The sequence below is a fragment of the Tenrec ecaudatus genome, chromosome 10, assembly GCF_050624435.1.
Source record: "Tenrec ecaudatus isolate mTenEca1 chromosome 10, mTenEca1.hap1, whole genome shotgun sequence".
Classification (NCBI taxonomy): Eukaryota; Metazoa; Chordata; class Mammalia; order Afrosoricida; family Tenrecidae; genus Tenrec; species Tenrec ecaudatus.
Genome location: NC_134539.1, coordinates 99843439 through 99857532, shown reverse-complemented (window position 1 = coordinate 99857532; position 14094 = coordinate 99843439). Strand labels below are relative to the sequence as shown.

General features: G+C 49.4%; 1 protein-coding gene across 3 annotated transcripts in view; it reads right to left on the bottom strand.

The window, feature by feature from the left end:
• The window catches only part of SHISA6 (shisa family member 6), a 377087-nt gene that overhangs the window by 345588 nt on the left and 17405 nt on the right, over positions 1-14094 (bottom strand). For all 3 annotated transcript variants that reach the window (XM_075559173.1, XM_075559174.1, XM_075559175.1), the window contains exon 2: positions 1034-1194. In XM_075559173.1, the coding sequence (XP_075415288.1) occupies positions 1034-1194 (161 nt within the window). The remainder of the gene's footprint in view (positions 1-1033; positions 1195-14094) is intronic.

The following is a 14094-nucleotide window of genomic DNA, read 5'->3' as shown; positions in this document are numbered from 1 at the left end:
TAGGATCTTAGGGCTTTCTAATCTTGTTACTATTTGCTTTGATTTAAACACTGGCCCTCTCTTTTATGAGCCATTTGGGATCAGAATGTTACTTTGTACTCGTATAACATGGGGACAATATAAGTAACTTACAGATTTCTGTGAAGAAGAAATAAGAAAATGCAAATGACATGGTCGGAGCAATGCTTAGCACAGAGCAGGATGTTGATTTTGATTACTATTGTTACTAACATTTTAACTCTTAGTCCCATCTTAGTGACCTTGGTTCAAGTCACTACATCTCCTCAAGAATCTTCTGTTGATCTCTAAGATCTCTAAGAAGCTCTGCCCAGACTACTTCATAAGATTATATAATGATCCCGAAGTCAAATAGAAGCCAGACCGTGATTTTAAGGCAACTCATCCCGTATCCAGAGAACTGATAGAACACAGAAAGGACCTTAAAGTTCTCCGTGAGGCAATGTTTCCCAAAGTGATTGATACCTTCCTGGGGTGGGGGTGGGGGAGGGGGAGGGGGGGCAGCACTGGAATGATCAGGGCTTGATCCTGGATTCATGGGCTGCAGAAAAGCTTTTAATTGACAGGCAGACGATGAGTAATTTTGTTTTTCTCAAAAGGGGAGGTAGGCCAAATAAGTTTGGGAACCTATGTCTTGAGATATCAATACCCGAGCAGCAATTTCCCCCACATATATTCTCGGCAGTCTCAGTGCAGATCACCATGCATCTGAGTGGACTTGGTGGCACCAGTAACTCATGCCCACTGTGACTGGAGCGGGCAGTAGCACCTTCCTCTGCCATCTCCACAGCTGCTGTAGACTCCTAAACCATCAGTCTAAACTCTGGCTACAGTTTCCCCGCCATTGGCAACCCTTCCCAGGGGGCACAGCCCCCACACCCTGCCACATATTGGTCTTTGATGAGAAGGTCCCTCGGTACAGGCTGCTCAGGGCCCGGCATTCGAAAGGCAGGGAAACCCCACGAACTGTGTCACCTGCCTCAGGCTGGATGCATGGCTAGCAGGCGGCGCTTACCTGGGGTCTGCTTGGCCGTACGCACAGGGGTGTAGTGGTTTTTGGAGGATGATCTGACTGGCGTGTTCTCTTTGGGAGAGGTATCGATGGCCGAGATCGTCTCTCGTTCACAGTGTGCTATGGGGATTGGTCCTTGTTGCCGCAAGATGTCAGCCAGAGCCCTAAGCAAGGAGGAGATCAACAGTGAGGTTCAGTGAGCCAGCAAGCGAGCATCTGGGGCCACAAAGGAAGCACACAGCGATGGCGCACTTCCAGGGGCCCTTGGGCCCCTGAGCATCAGAGAAGAGAGTCGACACCCACAGCTTCATCTACTGCTGTCTCGGGGAGAGGCAAGAGGGTGTCATGCCTGGGGGCACAGGCCCTAAAAGACTGAGTGTGGTTTCTTTGCTCTCTTTTCCTTAGCTCACACCAAGGAGCTCCAAGTGCTTTCAAAATACTGACACCTAAACTCACGCCTCTGCCAGAGGGTTAGCGTCAGTAGCTGGGCAGTCATTCAGGAAATGGCAGTGTTTAGTATCAATCCCCACCACCACACAGACATAATACCCCATCCACCCCCCACTGAATCCCCATTAAAAAAAATACACTGAGTAGCTTGTATAAGCTGCTGGTGATGCAAATGGGTACAAGACCCAGCTCTTGCCATGAAAGAAAGGCATCCCTTTTGCTGCAGAGGCAGGGCATGTGAATAGCAAGATTCATATCCAAGCCCACAGATATTTCAGAGTCCACGGAAGTGGAAGCTAATGAAGGGAATGATTACAAACAGGATGGAAAATACTCGGACAGGTATAGAGCGGGGCACCTGTAGCTGGGAAGATGCACCCCCTTGATAAGAAATTCAGTTACTCAGAAGAAAGCAGTTACTCACTCAACAGCTAGATTCAACAACGCAACCTACATTGAGTATTCAGTGTACTTCAGCCCCTGCAGACACAAAGGCAAACAGGACACCCTTCTTGCAATCTGCCACCGTGGGCTGAAAACTCAATGACAGCCATCTCACAGGGACCCACGCCCAACAGAACCCAACACTGTCCATGCCTGAGCCATGCCCGTGGATCCAGGTGGGAAATGGTCATTATGATCCTAGGCCTTTTACTCTCTGCTGCAACCAGTTCTTCATCATAGCAGACAGCTGGTGGCTATGGGTGAAATGCACCGGCCAGGAATCAAGTTTAAGTATCTCTCAAGGAAGGCGACGCTTCTACCAGTGAACCACCACTGCGTCATTTCTGCTATCTGGGGGCTCATAAAACTCAAAAACCAAACACTGCCATCAAGGCCATGCCGACTCACAGCAACCCTGTAAGACAGGGTAGAACTGCCCCTGTGAGTTTCTGAGACTGAGCAGAGCCAGGACTCTTCTTATGCAAAGCATGTCCCTGAGACACCCGTGTGATGCCATGCTCCTCACGCCTTGTCTCCAGGAGCCTGTGCTGTGCATCACATGCACAGCCCTGAGGAGCGCCCAGTCAGGCTCCGTGCTCTCTGTCTCCTTGGAAAGGGAGGACCAAGGCCCTTTAACAGCGCTGCTGAGTGTGGATGGCTTTCCCTGCAGGACGCCTCTGACATGCCAAGCCTTCTGAGAAGAGCACCAAGCTGGCAGTCCTATCATTTAGTGGCATTTATATAGCAATTTCAGATTTTCCTAATGCTTCATGCTCCCTGCCTTTCGTGTTCTCCTCCCTGTAAAGGAGGGGCGGGCTCCCTCGCCATTCTCCTATGATTTTGCAGACCACAGAGCTCGTGGAGGATGCACATCAGCTCCCTGAAGAAAGCCAGGGAAGATCTGGGAGCCAGAGCAGACACCTGAGCTTGGGAAACCAGCAGAAATGTGGCCCTGCAATGTCAAAGGAGCTGGGTTCTAATCCCACCTCTTCCACTAACTAACTTTAGAGCTTCCAACAGGTTGGCCTACTTTGGGGATATAAACATTTAATCTTGTGATGTTTCCCATGAGCTAAACACAAGGTGAACTACAAGACCCCTTCTAATTGTGCAACGTGTGCGTGTGTGTGTGTGTGTGTGTGTGTGTGCCACCCATCCATATGCTTCCTTGATGCATCCCTGCTGCTCTGGTTATCAAAGATACTTTCCTATGCTCTTTTGAGGATAAGAAACAGAACTAACTCACTGTCTTCAAGTCAATTCTGACTCACAATGACCCTCGAGGACAGGGTGGAACTTTCCTACGGGCTTCCCAAACTGTAACTCTTTCTCCTGCAAAGCAGCTGGTGGTTTTGCAATTAGCAGCCCCACATGTAATCCACCCTATCACCACTGTGGATTGACAAAGTGGCTGCAACATGGGGATCGAACATAACAGGCCTGCATAGGGACAGGCGCTGTTTCATTCTGTAGTGGCTAGGGTTGTACGGGGCACAGAAAAGATTTGATGGCACATATCCACAACAACGAGGAATAGAACTGAGGGTCCAGAAAGAAATCCTCATATGTATGGTCAATGGGATTTTTGACCAGGGTGCCAAGAGAATTCAGGAGTGGCATCCATGGCCTCTTCCACACAAGGTGCTGAGACAGCTGAGTAACTAAGAAATATAACTCACTGCCATCTCATAGCAACCAGCTCATAGCAACCCTGCAGGGCAGGGTGTACCTGAGCCAGCGGGTTTCTGAGACTCTCACCCTTTACAGGAAGGATCAGGGAGTCTCACCTGTCTCCCCGGGCAGCTGGGTAGCCTCATGCAAAGAATGGAAGTGGGCCCTCAATCAGCCCAAAGAGATTTTTTAAAAGCCCTAGACGTAGAGCTAAAACAGCAAAGTGCTTCATGGAAGAAGACACACGTGGATTTGGTGAAGAAGCCATAACCATGAGTTCTTAGATATGCCACCAAACTCCCCCTCGCCACAAGGAAAAGAGATAAACTGGACCGCAACCAACGTGAGACTGAAGGACCACCACCAAGTGCAAGGACGACCCACAGCGTGGGAAACAAGCTGGTGCTATCTGATGAGGAGCACATATCCAGAATCCAGAGAGAACACTAACGACTCAATTAAAAATAAAAATAAAAGAAAGAAAATCATCTCATTTTCCAGAGGGCAAAGGATTTGAAGTGATTTTTCCTGGAAGGAGATATACAAATGGCCATCCAGGAGCTCAGCATCATGAGCCATCAGGGAAATGAACATTAGCCCGGGATGAAGTATCTCTTCATACCAATGACAAAAGAACACGCCGCCCTCGAGTCCAGTCCTACTCTGCGCCATGGGCTGGGAAAGGCGTCCCACTGGGCTTCTGGTGCTGTCAACCTTTATGGACACTGACGGCCATGTCATTCTCCTGGGGAGCAGCTGCTGGGTTCAAAGTGGAGATCTTTCTGCTAGCAGCCCAGTGCTTAACCACTGCACTTTCATATCCACTAAGATAAGCCATAATATGATTAAACGATACAGTAACAAGGGTTGGTGAGCATGTGGGCTGTTGTCATGCGGTACCATGCCATCTCTTCCCACTCCCAGTGGCCCCATGTACCACACAACAAAACCCTGCCCAGACATGTACCATCCTCCCAATTGTCCTTCTGTCTGAGCCCATCCCTGCTCTGTCCGTTGGTCAAATTGTGGTGGACGGTGTGTTTCTGTGAGACTGGAAGCTATGTCAGTGGGATGTCCAATACCAGGAGGGTCAGCCAACTTGAACAAGTGCAGCAGGGATGCCAGACGGAGTGCGGACTAGGAAGAAGGAATCAGCTGTCTGCTTCAAAGGAATGAGTCACTGGAAACCTATGGGCAGCAGGGAAGCACTGCTGAGAATACCGTGAAATGGTCCATCTCCTCTGTCCACAAGCACTGATCAAATGGCAATTCCAGAATTAGTTTAGCCCAGGGACTCATGTGCCAAGGAGGCTCAAGCAGAGAGGAGAATCTCAAGTCTGAGCAGATCCCTCCAGGCCTCGCCTTCCTGGAGCCCACCTTCTGGGCCCCCCACAGGCTCTGTGGGTGCAGGGGTGAAAGGTAAAAGCTCCAGCACCAGCTGGACAGTAACACACCCGAAACCCACCCAGCATTTGCTTGGCTCTGACATGCAACTTGTCATCAAGGTGACCCCTGGGTGAGGGCTAGATTTGTTGACGTCAGCACTCCATCTCACAGCAAACCCCTGAACAACACGACACCCTATCCACTCCTGCACCATCCCATGATCAGGACCTGATCAGATTGTTGTCATCCATAGGGTTTCCACAGGGTGATTTTCACAGACTGGTCTCCAGGCCTTTCCTCCTCGTCTGTCTTCGTCTGGGAGACCAGGTCAACCCTGTCCAGCATCATAGCAGTACACAAGGCTCTGCTGAGCGGGGGTGGTGGCTGTGCATGAGGTGAATCTTCCCCCTGGAAGGTGAGCATCCTGACATTGGTCCACCACTACTGCACTGTCTCCTGTCTCTCAGTCTTGTGCAGAAAGAAGCAAGCATGTGGAAAACAACTTGTATGGTATCCTCTTCCAGAAGGGCCTTTGGGTGCCCGCAGGCAGGGCTGACCTGGACAACACAGTGGGAGGTGCCAGACTAGAAGGTGTTTGCTAGGAGGGGGGCTGCATTGAAGGCTGGGCAGGGGAGGGGTCTCTGCCATGTCTGGTTCCAATGGTAGTCCTGAAAATTCGTGCATGCCCCTGACTCCTGATTATCACTTCCAATGTGAATCCAATCCCAGTGCCCTTTGGCAGCAGGAAAGGCAGCCCTAATTCCCAGCTCATGAGGCATCAAGAGAAATCCCCTCTGCCAACTTCCCCTGTCCCTCCCCCAGCTCTGTGACCTCCCTCTGTGTCCCTGTTCCTCCCCTCTTGCTCTTCCATTCTCCTCTCTCCAGGGTGCTTGATAAATATTATTCTAATTGTGAAGTGTGCAATCCCAGTCTTACCTAATTAATTTGGATTCGCCGGAGGAAATGGGTTACGGCCTGGGCTACTTTCTCACCATAGAGAAATAGAAAAAAAAAGAAAGAAAGAAATGGTCACTGAAGAAAGTGAGGGGAGGGGCGTTGTCTCATGAGAGTGGGCAGCAGCTGCAGGGTCTGGGGGGCAGTGCAACAGGTGCAGAGAAAGAAAGGAATGGGAAGGAAACTGGTGGGCGGAGACAGAGCCTAGGACAGCCTCTAGCAGAGGGAGAGAGAGAAGTTAGCAGAGAGCAGGAAAGAGACAGAAGAGTCAGAGAAAAAGACCCAGCTCTGGGGAAAGAGCAGGAGAGAAGGGGACCGAGGTGGAGACTGAGCGGAGAGTGAAAATGCACTGCACGGTCCAGAGAGGAGGCAGCTCAGCAAGCCAGAGAGGAGAGAGGAGCAAGGATTGGAGGGCAGAGGGCTCAGGGGGAAGGTGATGGTGAAGGGGATGGCCTGGCAAATGAGGGAGAGAGGGACGCCGACAGAGGCAAGGCCCTCCACCATGACCATGTGGTTGTTAGCAGCGCTCCACTTGCTCCGCAGCATCCCCCGCACAACCTCCAATTCTGCCCAGTGCTGTGCCGTCCCCACGAGTGGTTGCCCATCTGACTACTGTGGTCCCGAGAGGCTTCCTGGTCTGATGTGCAGAAGTAGGTCACCAGGACTGTCTTCCTCTAGTCTGTCATCACCGGGAAGCCCCCTATGAAGCCAGCAGCATGCAAGCATCTGACGGCAGGCAAATGGTTAGTGGCTGTACACCACATGCCCTAACCGGGGATCGAACCCAGGTCACCTCATAGGAGGCCGAATTCTACCGCTAAACCATCACCACCACCTCCATGAGGATGTGGTTGCTGTGTGGCATCTAGTTGAGTCCATTCCCGCGCAGGGGAGAGCTGCCCTAGTCTGTCTACCAAGAACAGGCCAGGTCGTTTCTCCAGGGAAGCAGCTGGTGGGTTTGAACTGCTGACCTTTTCATTAGCGGTCAATCCCCCTCACCACTGTGTCACCAGGGTTCTCGCACATGGGGTCTGATTTAGTAGTGATTTAGCATGAAGAATCACACTACATATCCTGCTCCTCCCTGTCCCTCAGAGCCACTTGGGACGTCATATCAGGGGTCAGGCAATAAAAGACTGCCTATTGCCTGATGCAGCTGGGCACTCACCTTGCTATGCTCCCTGTCCCCAGAATTCTGTGTATGGAGCCTTCAGCTTTCAGGGTGTAAGTCAAATGAGGGAGAATCAATGAAGTGGGTGACAAATTTCATCGGGAAAAAGTTATTCAGATCAGCTGGGCCCAGAGACTTTTGTTTTGTCTCTGACTTTGCCTGTGAATGCTAATTGTGTAGGTAAGTAAAAAGGAGCCCAGTGGCACAGCAGGTTATGAGTTGGGCTACTAACGGAAAGTAACGACAGTTCAAATCTACTGGCAGGCTCCTGGGAGAAAGATGAGGCTTTCTATTTTCATGCAAACTGACAACCTCTGAAACCTGATCTGTAGGATGGCTAAGAGTCAGAATTATTCCAGTGGCTGTGAGTTTGTATGAAGGAGGGACAGGGAGTTGAGTAAAATACTAATTCTATTGAGTTAGTTAAAGTTTATTGTGCCAACCTGGTCGATAAACACATGTGGGGTTAATTGAAGGGCAGGGGGATAAATGGCTCAGTGAGCCTTGCCTTTCTAGTTCTCGGGTCTCTTGCTTTGTGATGGTCGGACCAGAGTGCAGCTGCCTTAACCAGGTCCCTGCTTCAGCTGGCAAGGCTCACTTCCTGCAAGACATCCCCAAGACAAGCCACATGGACCTACCCTGATGCAGCCCTGGGTGCTGGAGCAGCCGTGTGGAGACCCCCTGCCAGAGTTGAGATGCTTACACTTTCACTGATTCAGCTTTCCTCCTGCAGTCGGTGTCATTTTGTGTGTTTTATGAGATGGAAGAGGGCTTTGTGGATTGGTGTCGGGCATATGGGTTGATGTTGAAATTGTGGGCTTGGGCAGCACTGGGTTGGAACGTTCTCTTGATGTGCATTTACCCTTTATATACAACTCTCTTATACACATGAGTTTCTGTGGATTTGTATCTCTAAAGTACCCAGACTAACACAAATATCTTACATTTAAATAGCACCTGATTTCTAAATGTGAGCCAATCCCTAGTGAATGTCATAGTCCCCCTAGAATTTCGAAATGTGTGCTGATCCTTATGTGATTACACACTAACCCTCTAAGCTCCTAGCTACTATTATTACCCCAGTTCTTTCAAAGAAACCGCGGTTCCCACTCATTACAGGGCTAGAACCTGATGGGGCAGACATTCAAATGCAGGGCTTCTGGCTGGGGCCTGGAACTCACTCTTCCCCTACAGCAGCTTCTCACAGAGACAGGCAGACCCCAGGTTAAGAGTAAGACCACTCACTAAGGGCGTCTTTCAGTCAGATGTATAGGCAAGTAGGGGCAGGTGCACACAGCTCTTAGTTACGCCCTATTTTAGTGCCCAAAGGAGCGCTCGTACAGTAGTGGGCGACGGGCTTGGCTGGTAACCGCAAGGTCAGCAGTTTGAAACCACCAGCCTCTCTGAGAGAGGGAGGAAGACGTGGCCTTTTACTTTCTCCTTCGGTGAAGAGTTGCAGTCCGAGGCCCACTGGGCAGTTCTAGCCTAGCCATGTGTCCGAAGTGACTTGCCAGCAGTGACCTTGATGTTCAGGTTTTAGGGCAGAGAGGTGAGCGTATACTCAGCTGCTACCCGAAAGCCCGGCCACTCTGTGGGAGAGACTTCTGGCAGACTGATCTTATGTGGAGTCGCAACCATGGAAAACCTGCTGGGGAAGTTCTCCTCTGTCCTCCTCATTGGGTCTCTGTGAGTTGGGATTGACTTGACAGCTATGGTGTGGGGGGGGTTCGTTTGGTTTTAGTGCAAGAAAAGATTAAAATATCTTTGCAATGATTCAAAAGCTGCCTACACAGCAGGGGAAGGCGACGAAGAATTTGTGGTCAAAAAGGGATTGGTGCTTTTTGCTACCAGCCCCACCGCCATCCCATCGATTCCAAATCACAGCAGCCTTAGATGGAGCTTCGGAGGCTGTACCTCTTTATAGGAGCAGGTGGCCTCCTCTTCCCCCCATGGAGAGGCTGCTGCTTTTGAACCTCCTACCTTGAGGTTAGAGGTCTAACACTTAGCAAACAGCATTGTCAGGGCTCCTTACTCATTTCAAAATGAAGGCAAATCCGCACAGCATGAAAGGGTCCATGTGAGTTCCCCTTAAGCCTGGGCTTGCTGTCTCTCCCTTTCTTCTGAATCCTCAGTGTTTATGAGTCCCCTGTGTGTTTGTTTCTGCCAGTTGAGTCTGCTAATTGAGCAAATGCCAGCTCATAGTTGGCCACGGAGAAATAACTAGCAAATGAGGGACTCAGGTCAAGAACAATGACTGACTTGCTGAAAACCTGCATTCCTTTGCCAGTGGCCCCAAGGAAATGAAAGCAGGTTTGCTTTGTTACCTGGGAGTTTGTGGGGACCAAGCCCAGGAAGCCTTTTAATGTGCTGCCACCTGCACTCAAGACAAGACTCTTTCTTATGATGGCACGTCTTTTCCCTGAGTGACAGAAAAAATAACCCCAAACCCCATTCATAACTTTCCTTCCTATACTCAACTGCCTAGGAAATTGAGGACTACTCTTTATTGAGTTCTTACTGCCTTCCAGGTGCGCCATGCACGCTGTCATAAAATCCTGCCAAAACAACAAACACACTGTCATAGAGTCTATGCTAACTCACAGTGACCCTTGTAGGTTTCTGAGCTGGTCGACAGGTAGAAAGCCCAGCCTTTTTCCCCCAGAGGAGTGGTGGTGTCTAACTGCCGACCACACGCATCGTGACCCAACGCATAACCACTATTCCACCAGGGCTCCCTAGAACAATCTCATATGCTGGGTGTTATTAGTTCCTCTCAAGATGTAGGAGTTACAAGGTAGACTACTAACCAGAAAGTCAGTAGTTCGAAACTGCCAGCCCCTCTGCTGGAGAAAAAGGAGGCTTTCCATTCCCATAAAGAGTTAACAGTCTTGGAAGCCCACTGGGGCATTTCTACCCTGCCCTATAGAGTTTGCTATGAGTCAGAATTGACTCGATGACCGTGAGTTGGTTTATCGATACCCCTGCTTAAATGAACAGAAATTCCATCTTTGAGAAGTTAGATAGCTTTTCAAAATCACACAGCTAACACGTGATCAATTCAGATTGCAAATATAGCTGAGTCAAACCACAGACGTTTCTACCACTAACTTATCCATCCATTCATCTAACCCCCCATCCATCTAACCCTCCATCCATTTATCCACACAGCATTAATTTTTTCACTGGATAACCAAAAGGTTAGCAGATCAAAACCTTCGACCGCTTTGGAGGAGAAAGGCGAGGCTTTCTCACCCACCTGCGCAGTTCTGTCCTGTCCCATGGGGTCCTATGAGTCAGAATCGACTTGATGGCAATGAGTGAGTCTGTCCCTGGCAAAGGATCCCTGGTGATGCTGTGGGTTAGGTTTGGGGCTGCTTCACTCTGTCTTCAGAAGTTCAAACCCATCAGTCACATCTTGGGAGAAAGATGTGCCTGTCTGTTGCTTTAAGGATTTATAGGCTTAGAAATCCTAGAGAGCATAGGTTTCCAAGCTTTTTTGGCCTACTGCCTCCATTCAGGAAAAAAAAAAGATTCATCACACCACCCCTAGCAATTAAAAACTTCCATACTAGTGCCACAAGGTCAGCAGTTCAAAACCACTAGCCGATCTGCAGGGAAAAGATGAGGCTTTCTACTCCCATAAAGAGGTACAGTCTCAGAAACCCACCAAGGCAGAGCTACCCTGTCCTACAAGATCACTGTGAATTGGGATCGATCCGATGGCCTTGAGTTTGGGACTGTTTCAGCCCCCTTGAAGAGACAGGATCTCCATTACCCAGTGGCAGTGGCTTTAGGGTTCTGACCCCCACAGTGGTCTCTGAACACAAAATTTAGTGGTGAAATCTACCCACCCAGACCCAGAAAGTCAGCCAGCACTCAAATACCTAGGGCGAGGCATGTTAGTGCATGAATCATTCTATATCGACAGCTTGGAAACATTTAAAATTGTTTTAGGAGCCAAACCTTTTTGTCAAACCTTTTGTGCCTCAGCGGAGCATCCACATACCTCACCAGGGCACTGCCCTACGTGAGGCTGGATGAGAAACCAGAACCCTGTTCTACCAAGCCCTTCCCTCAACTCAGGAGTCCAAGCTTGGAAACAAACATATCAAAAGAAACAGGCTTGGCATATGTTTGTTCCAAGAGTTGATCGTTGAGCAGATGGTAGGATTGTTGAGCAGTAACCATCAAGTCAGTTCCGACTCATGGTACCCCATGTGTATATGAGACCTATGCTCCAAAATTTCAATTCTGCAGAAATAGCTCACAGTAAAGTTTCTGTCAAGCTGAGGCGCTGTCAAGTTGGTTGGGACTCACAGCAACCTTGAGCGCAACCTTGTGAAACACTGCCCGGTCCTGAGTCATCCTGACAATCATTGCTTTCTCTGAGCTCCTTATTGCAGTCGCTGGGTCAGTCCATCTCACAGAGAGCCTTCCTCTTTTTCCAAGCACGGTGTCCTTTAGCAAGGATCCTTCTTGACAACATGTCCAGACCATGAGAGACAGAGTCTCCTCCTCCTCCCTTCTAAGGAACATTCTGGCTGTACTGCCCCCAAGACAGATTTCGCTCATATGCAGGGAAACTTGGGTGCTTAGTTATTTGGGAAGTCTTTTACATTTTAGTTTCAATGCTGTCCACGTGGATCCATGGATACCACTTCTCACTCAAGCGGGGCTATTGGAAACCAACATTCTACCCTCCTTCCTCAATGCTATACCCTAGGTTTCTACAACATGTAAACTGCATGGAGGTGTCGGAGGGACCCAATCTGTGCCGAGGGAAAGGTGAGCTGGAGAGATTTAGACCCTGACATGGCTCCTTTCTCTTCTAGCAGGTGGAAGGGAAACGATGGTGGTGGCCCAGGGTGAGAAAAGGCCAAGCAGACGCACGAACCCATGAATGAGCTTTGGGGAGGATGTTCTTATTCCTGAAGACTAATGAGAACGCTCTTGTTTTTGAAGAATTTTCTAAAAGCATTCCTGCCTAATTAAGGAGCGTAGACTGGAGATAATTTATGCTTATTTTATTTTAAGAAGTTAAGGCTTTTCTGCGAGAGGCCCATCAGTCTAATCTTTAGTGTGCTCTTCACAGAGAAAACAAAGTAAAATGAAGACGGATTAAGAAACTGGACCATTCATCTAAAATAATACAAGTCACACCAGGGGAGTTTTGTGCTGTTGTCTGTCTTTAGGGAAATCTGTGATGGCTGCAGCGTCTGTCAGTCTCCTTAAAGAAGAGCCTGTGCATCTAATTCCAGTTCAGCCAAGGACTTGAGCTGGCTGAATTTGGGCGGATTGAGCCTAAGTTTGACATGGACAATGTTGCAGGCACTCCGAACCCTCTTTAACCTCCATTCATGCTTCTCTGCTGGGCAGCCAAGGGGACCGTTATTCTCTAGAACATGCACTGGGGACAACTGACATTAACATATACATATATATTTTAATTACCATGGACCCAGGAGAATTGCTTAATTAAAAAATTATTTTATTGGGGGCTCTTACAGCTCTTCGAACATTCCATACATCCACTGTATCAAGCATATTTGTACATGTGTTGCCATCATCATTTCCCCTCTTCCCGGCTTGCTCTCGGTCCATTCGAAAAACACAACTGCCGGTTTTGTGTGGGTACAACAAGCCTGCTCTGTTCATCCAGGGGCTCAGAATGGAAGTGGATATCTCATGTGTTGAGTTAACCATGTCTGTGAAACTGCATGGAGCTGGGCAGCTGGTCTGAGCCGTCCCAAGCACAATTGGAATTCATCACAGCCAACCCACACGGCAGGACGCAGCTCAGCAACGCCCAGCCTGCCGGCTTTGTTTTCCAGCCTGGCTGCTCCCTCCAAACGGCTGCCTGTCCTGGCCTGTCCCCTGTCCACGAACCGGTCAACTACCAACGCGATAGAGAGTAGATGCTTGCTGCCGGTGGGGAAGCATCCCCAGGAGGTCCCAAACTCCACACCAAACTCACTGCCATCTAGTCAATGCTGACTCATAGTGAGTTTCCAAGACTGTACCTGTTCATGGGAGTAGAAAGCCCAGCCTTTCTCTGGAGAAGCTGCGGGTGGTTTCAAACTGCCAGACATGTGGTTTTCAGTCCAAGGTGTAACCTTGGTTCAGCCCAAGGCGTTACCTAAAGGTACATCTCCACACACTGTATCACTGAGCTCTTTTAGTGCTGGAAAATGGATTAGGCCTTGGAAACCCAAGCGTATCCATCCCCCACCTAGACTTATTCAGAAACAGTTGGGTGGTCCCTCTGGAAAAACACCAGCACTCTGGATGTGGCAAGTGCAGCTACGACCACTTGGAACTTGGGGTGGGGTTGGGGGCCTACAAAATGCTCCTGAGTAACCTAGCGACATGGTTAATCAGGTAAAGGATGGGCTCATTAATGTGCCTGCACCAACCTGCTTCTGCTGCGGCCGTAACAACGGGTGCTTCGCTGGTTGGTCCCGAGCCGAGACCTAGTCCTGCAGTGGACACCAAATGAAGGCAGCATCGCCTAAAGGCTCCACACGGGGGTCCTACAGCCAAAATGCCTAGGTTGGCAAGCTGGCTCATTACCATGGTGAGCCTCAGCAAGCTATTTAAGTGCCCTGTGGGGTTCTGCTTCCCATTGCAAAAATTTTTAAAAAGGCCAAAGTAATAAGGCCAAAAATAATGCCCACCTCTTAGGGTGATTAGGAAGATTAAATGAGTTAATATTTGGGAATACTTAGGATGGGACCTGGCACCTAGTAAGCACTGTATAAATATTTGATTAATCAATAAATCCAAATGCAACCTCCCAGAGGCCACTTGGGCTCATTCTGTAAAAGTGCAGTTGTGGAAGACTGAGTCAGTCATGACAGAGAGGCAAGGCCCATGGTGTCCGCACGCACGCACGAATGCACGCACAGGCAAGAAGGGGGGTGGTGAGAAGGGTTGTGGGACATGGCAAGGCTTTGGCCACTGGTCATCCTGGAAGGGCACACCTACATCC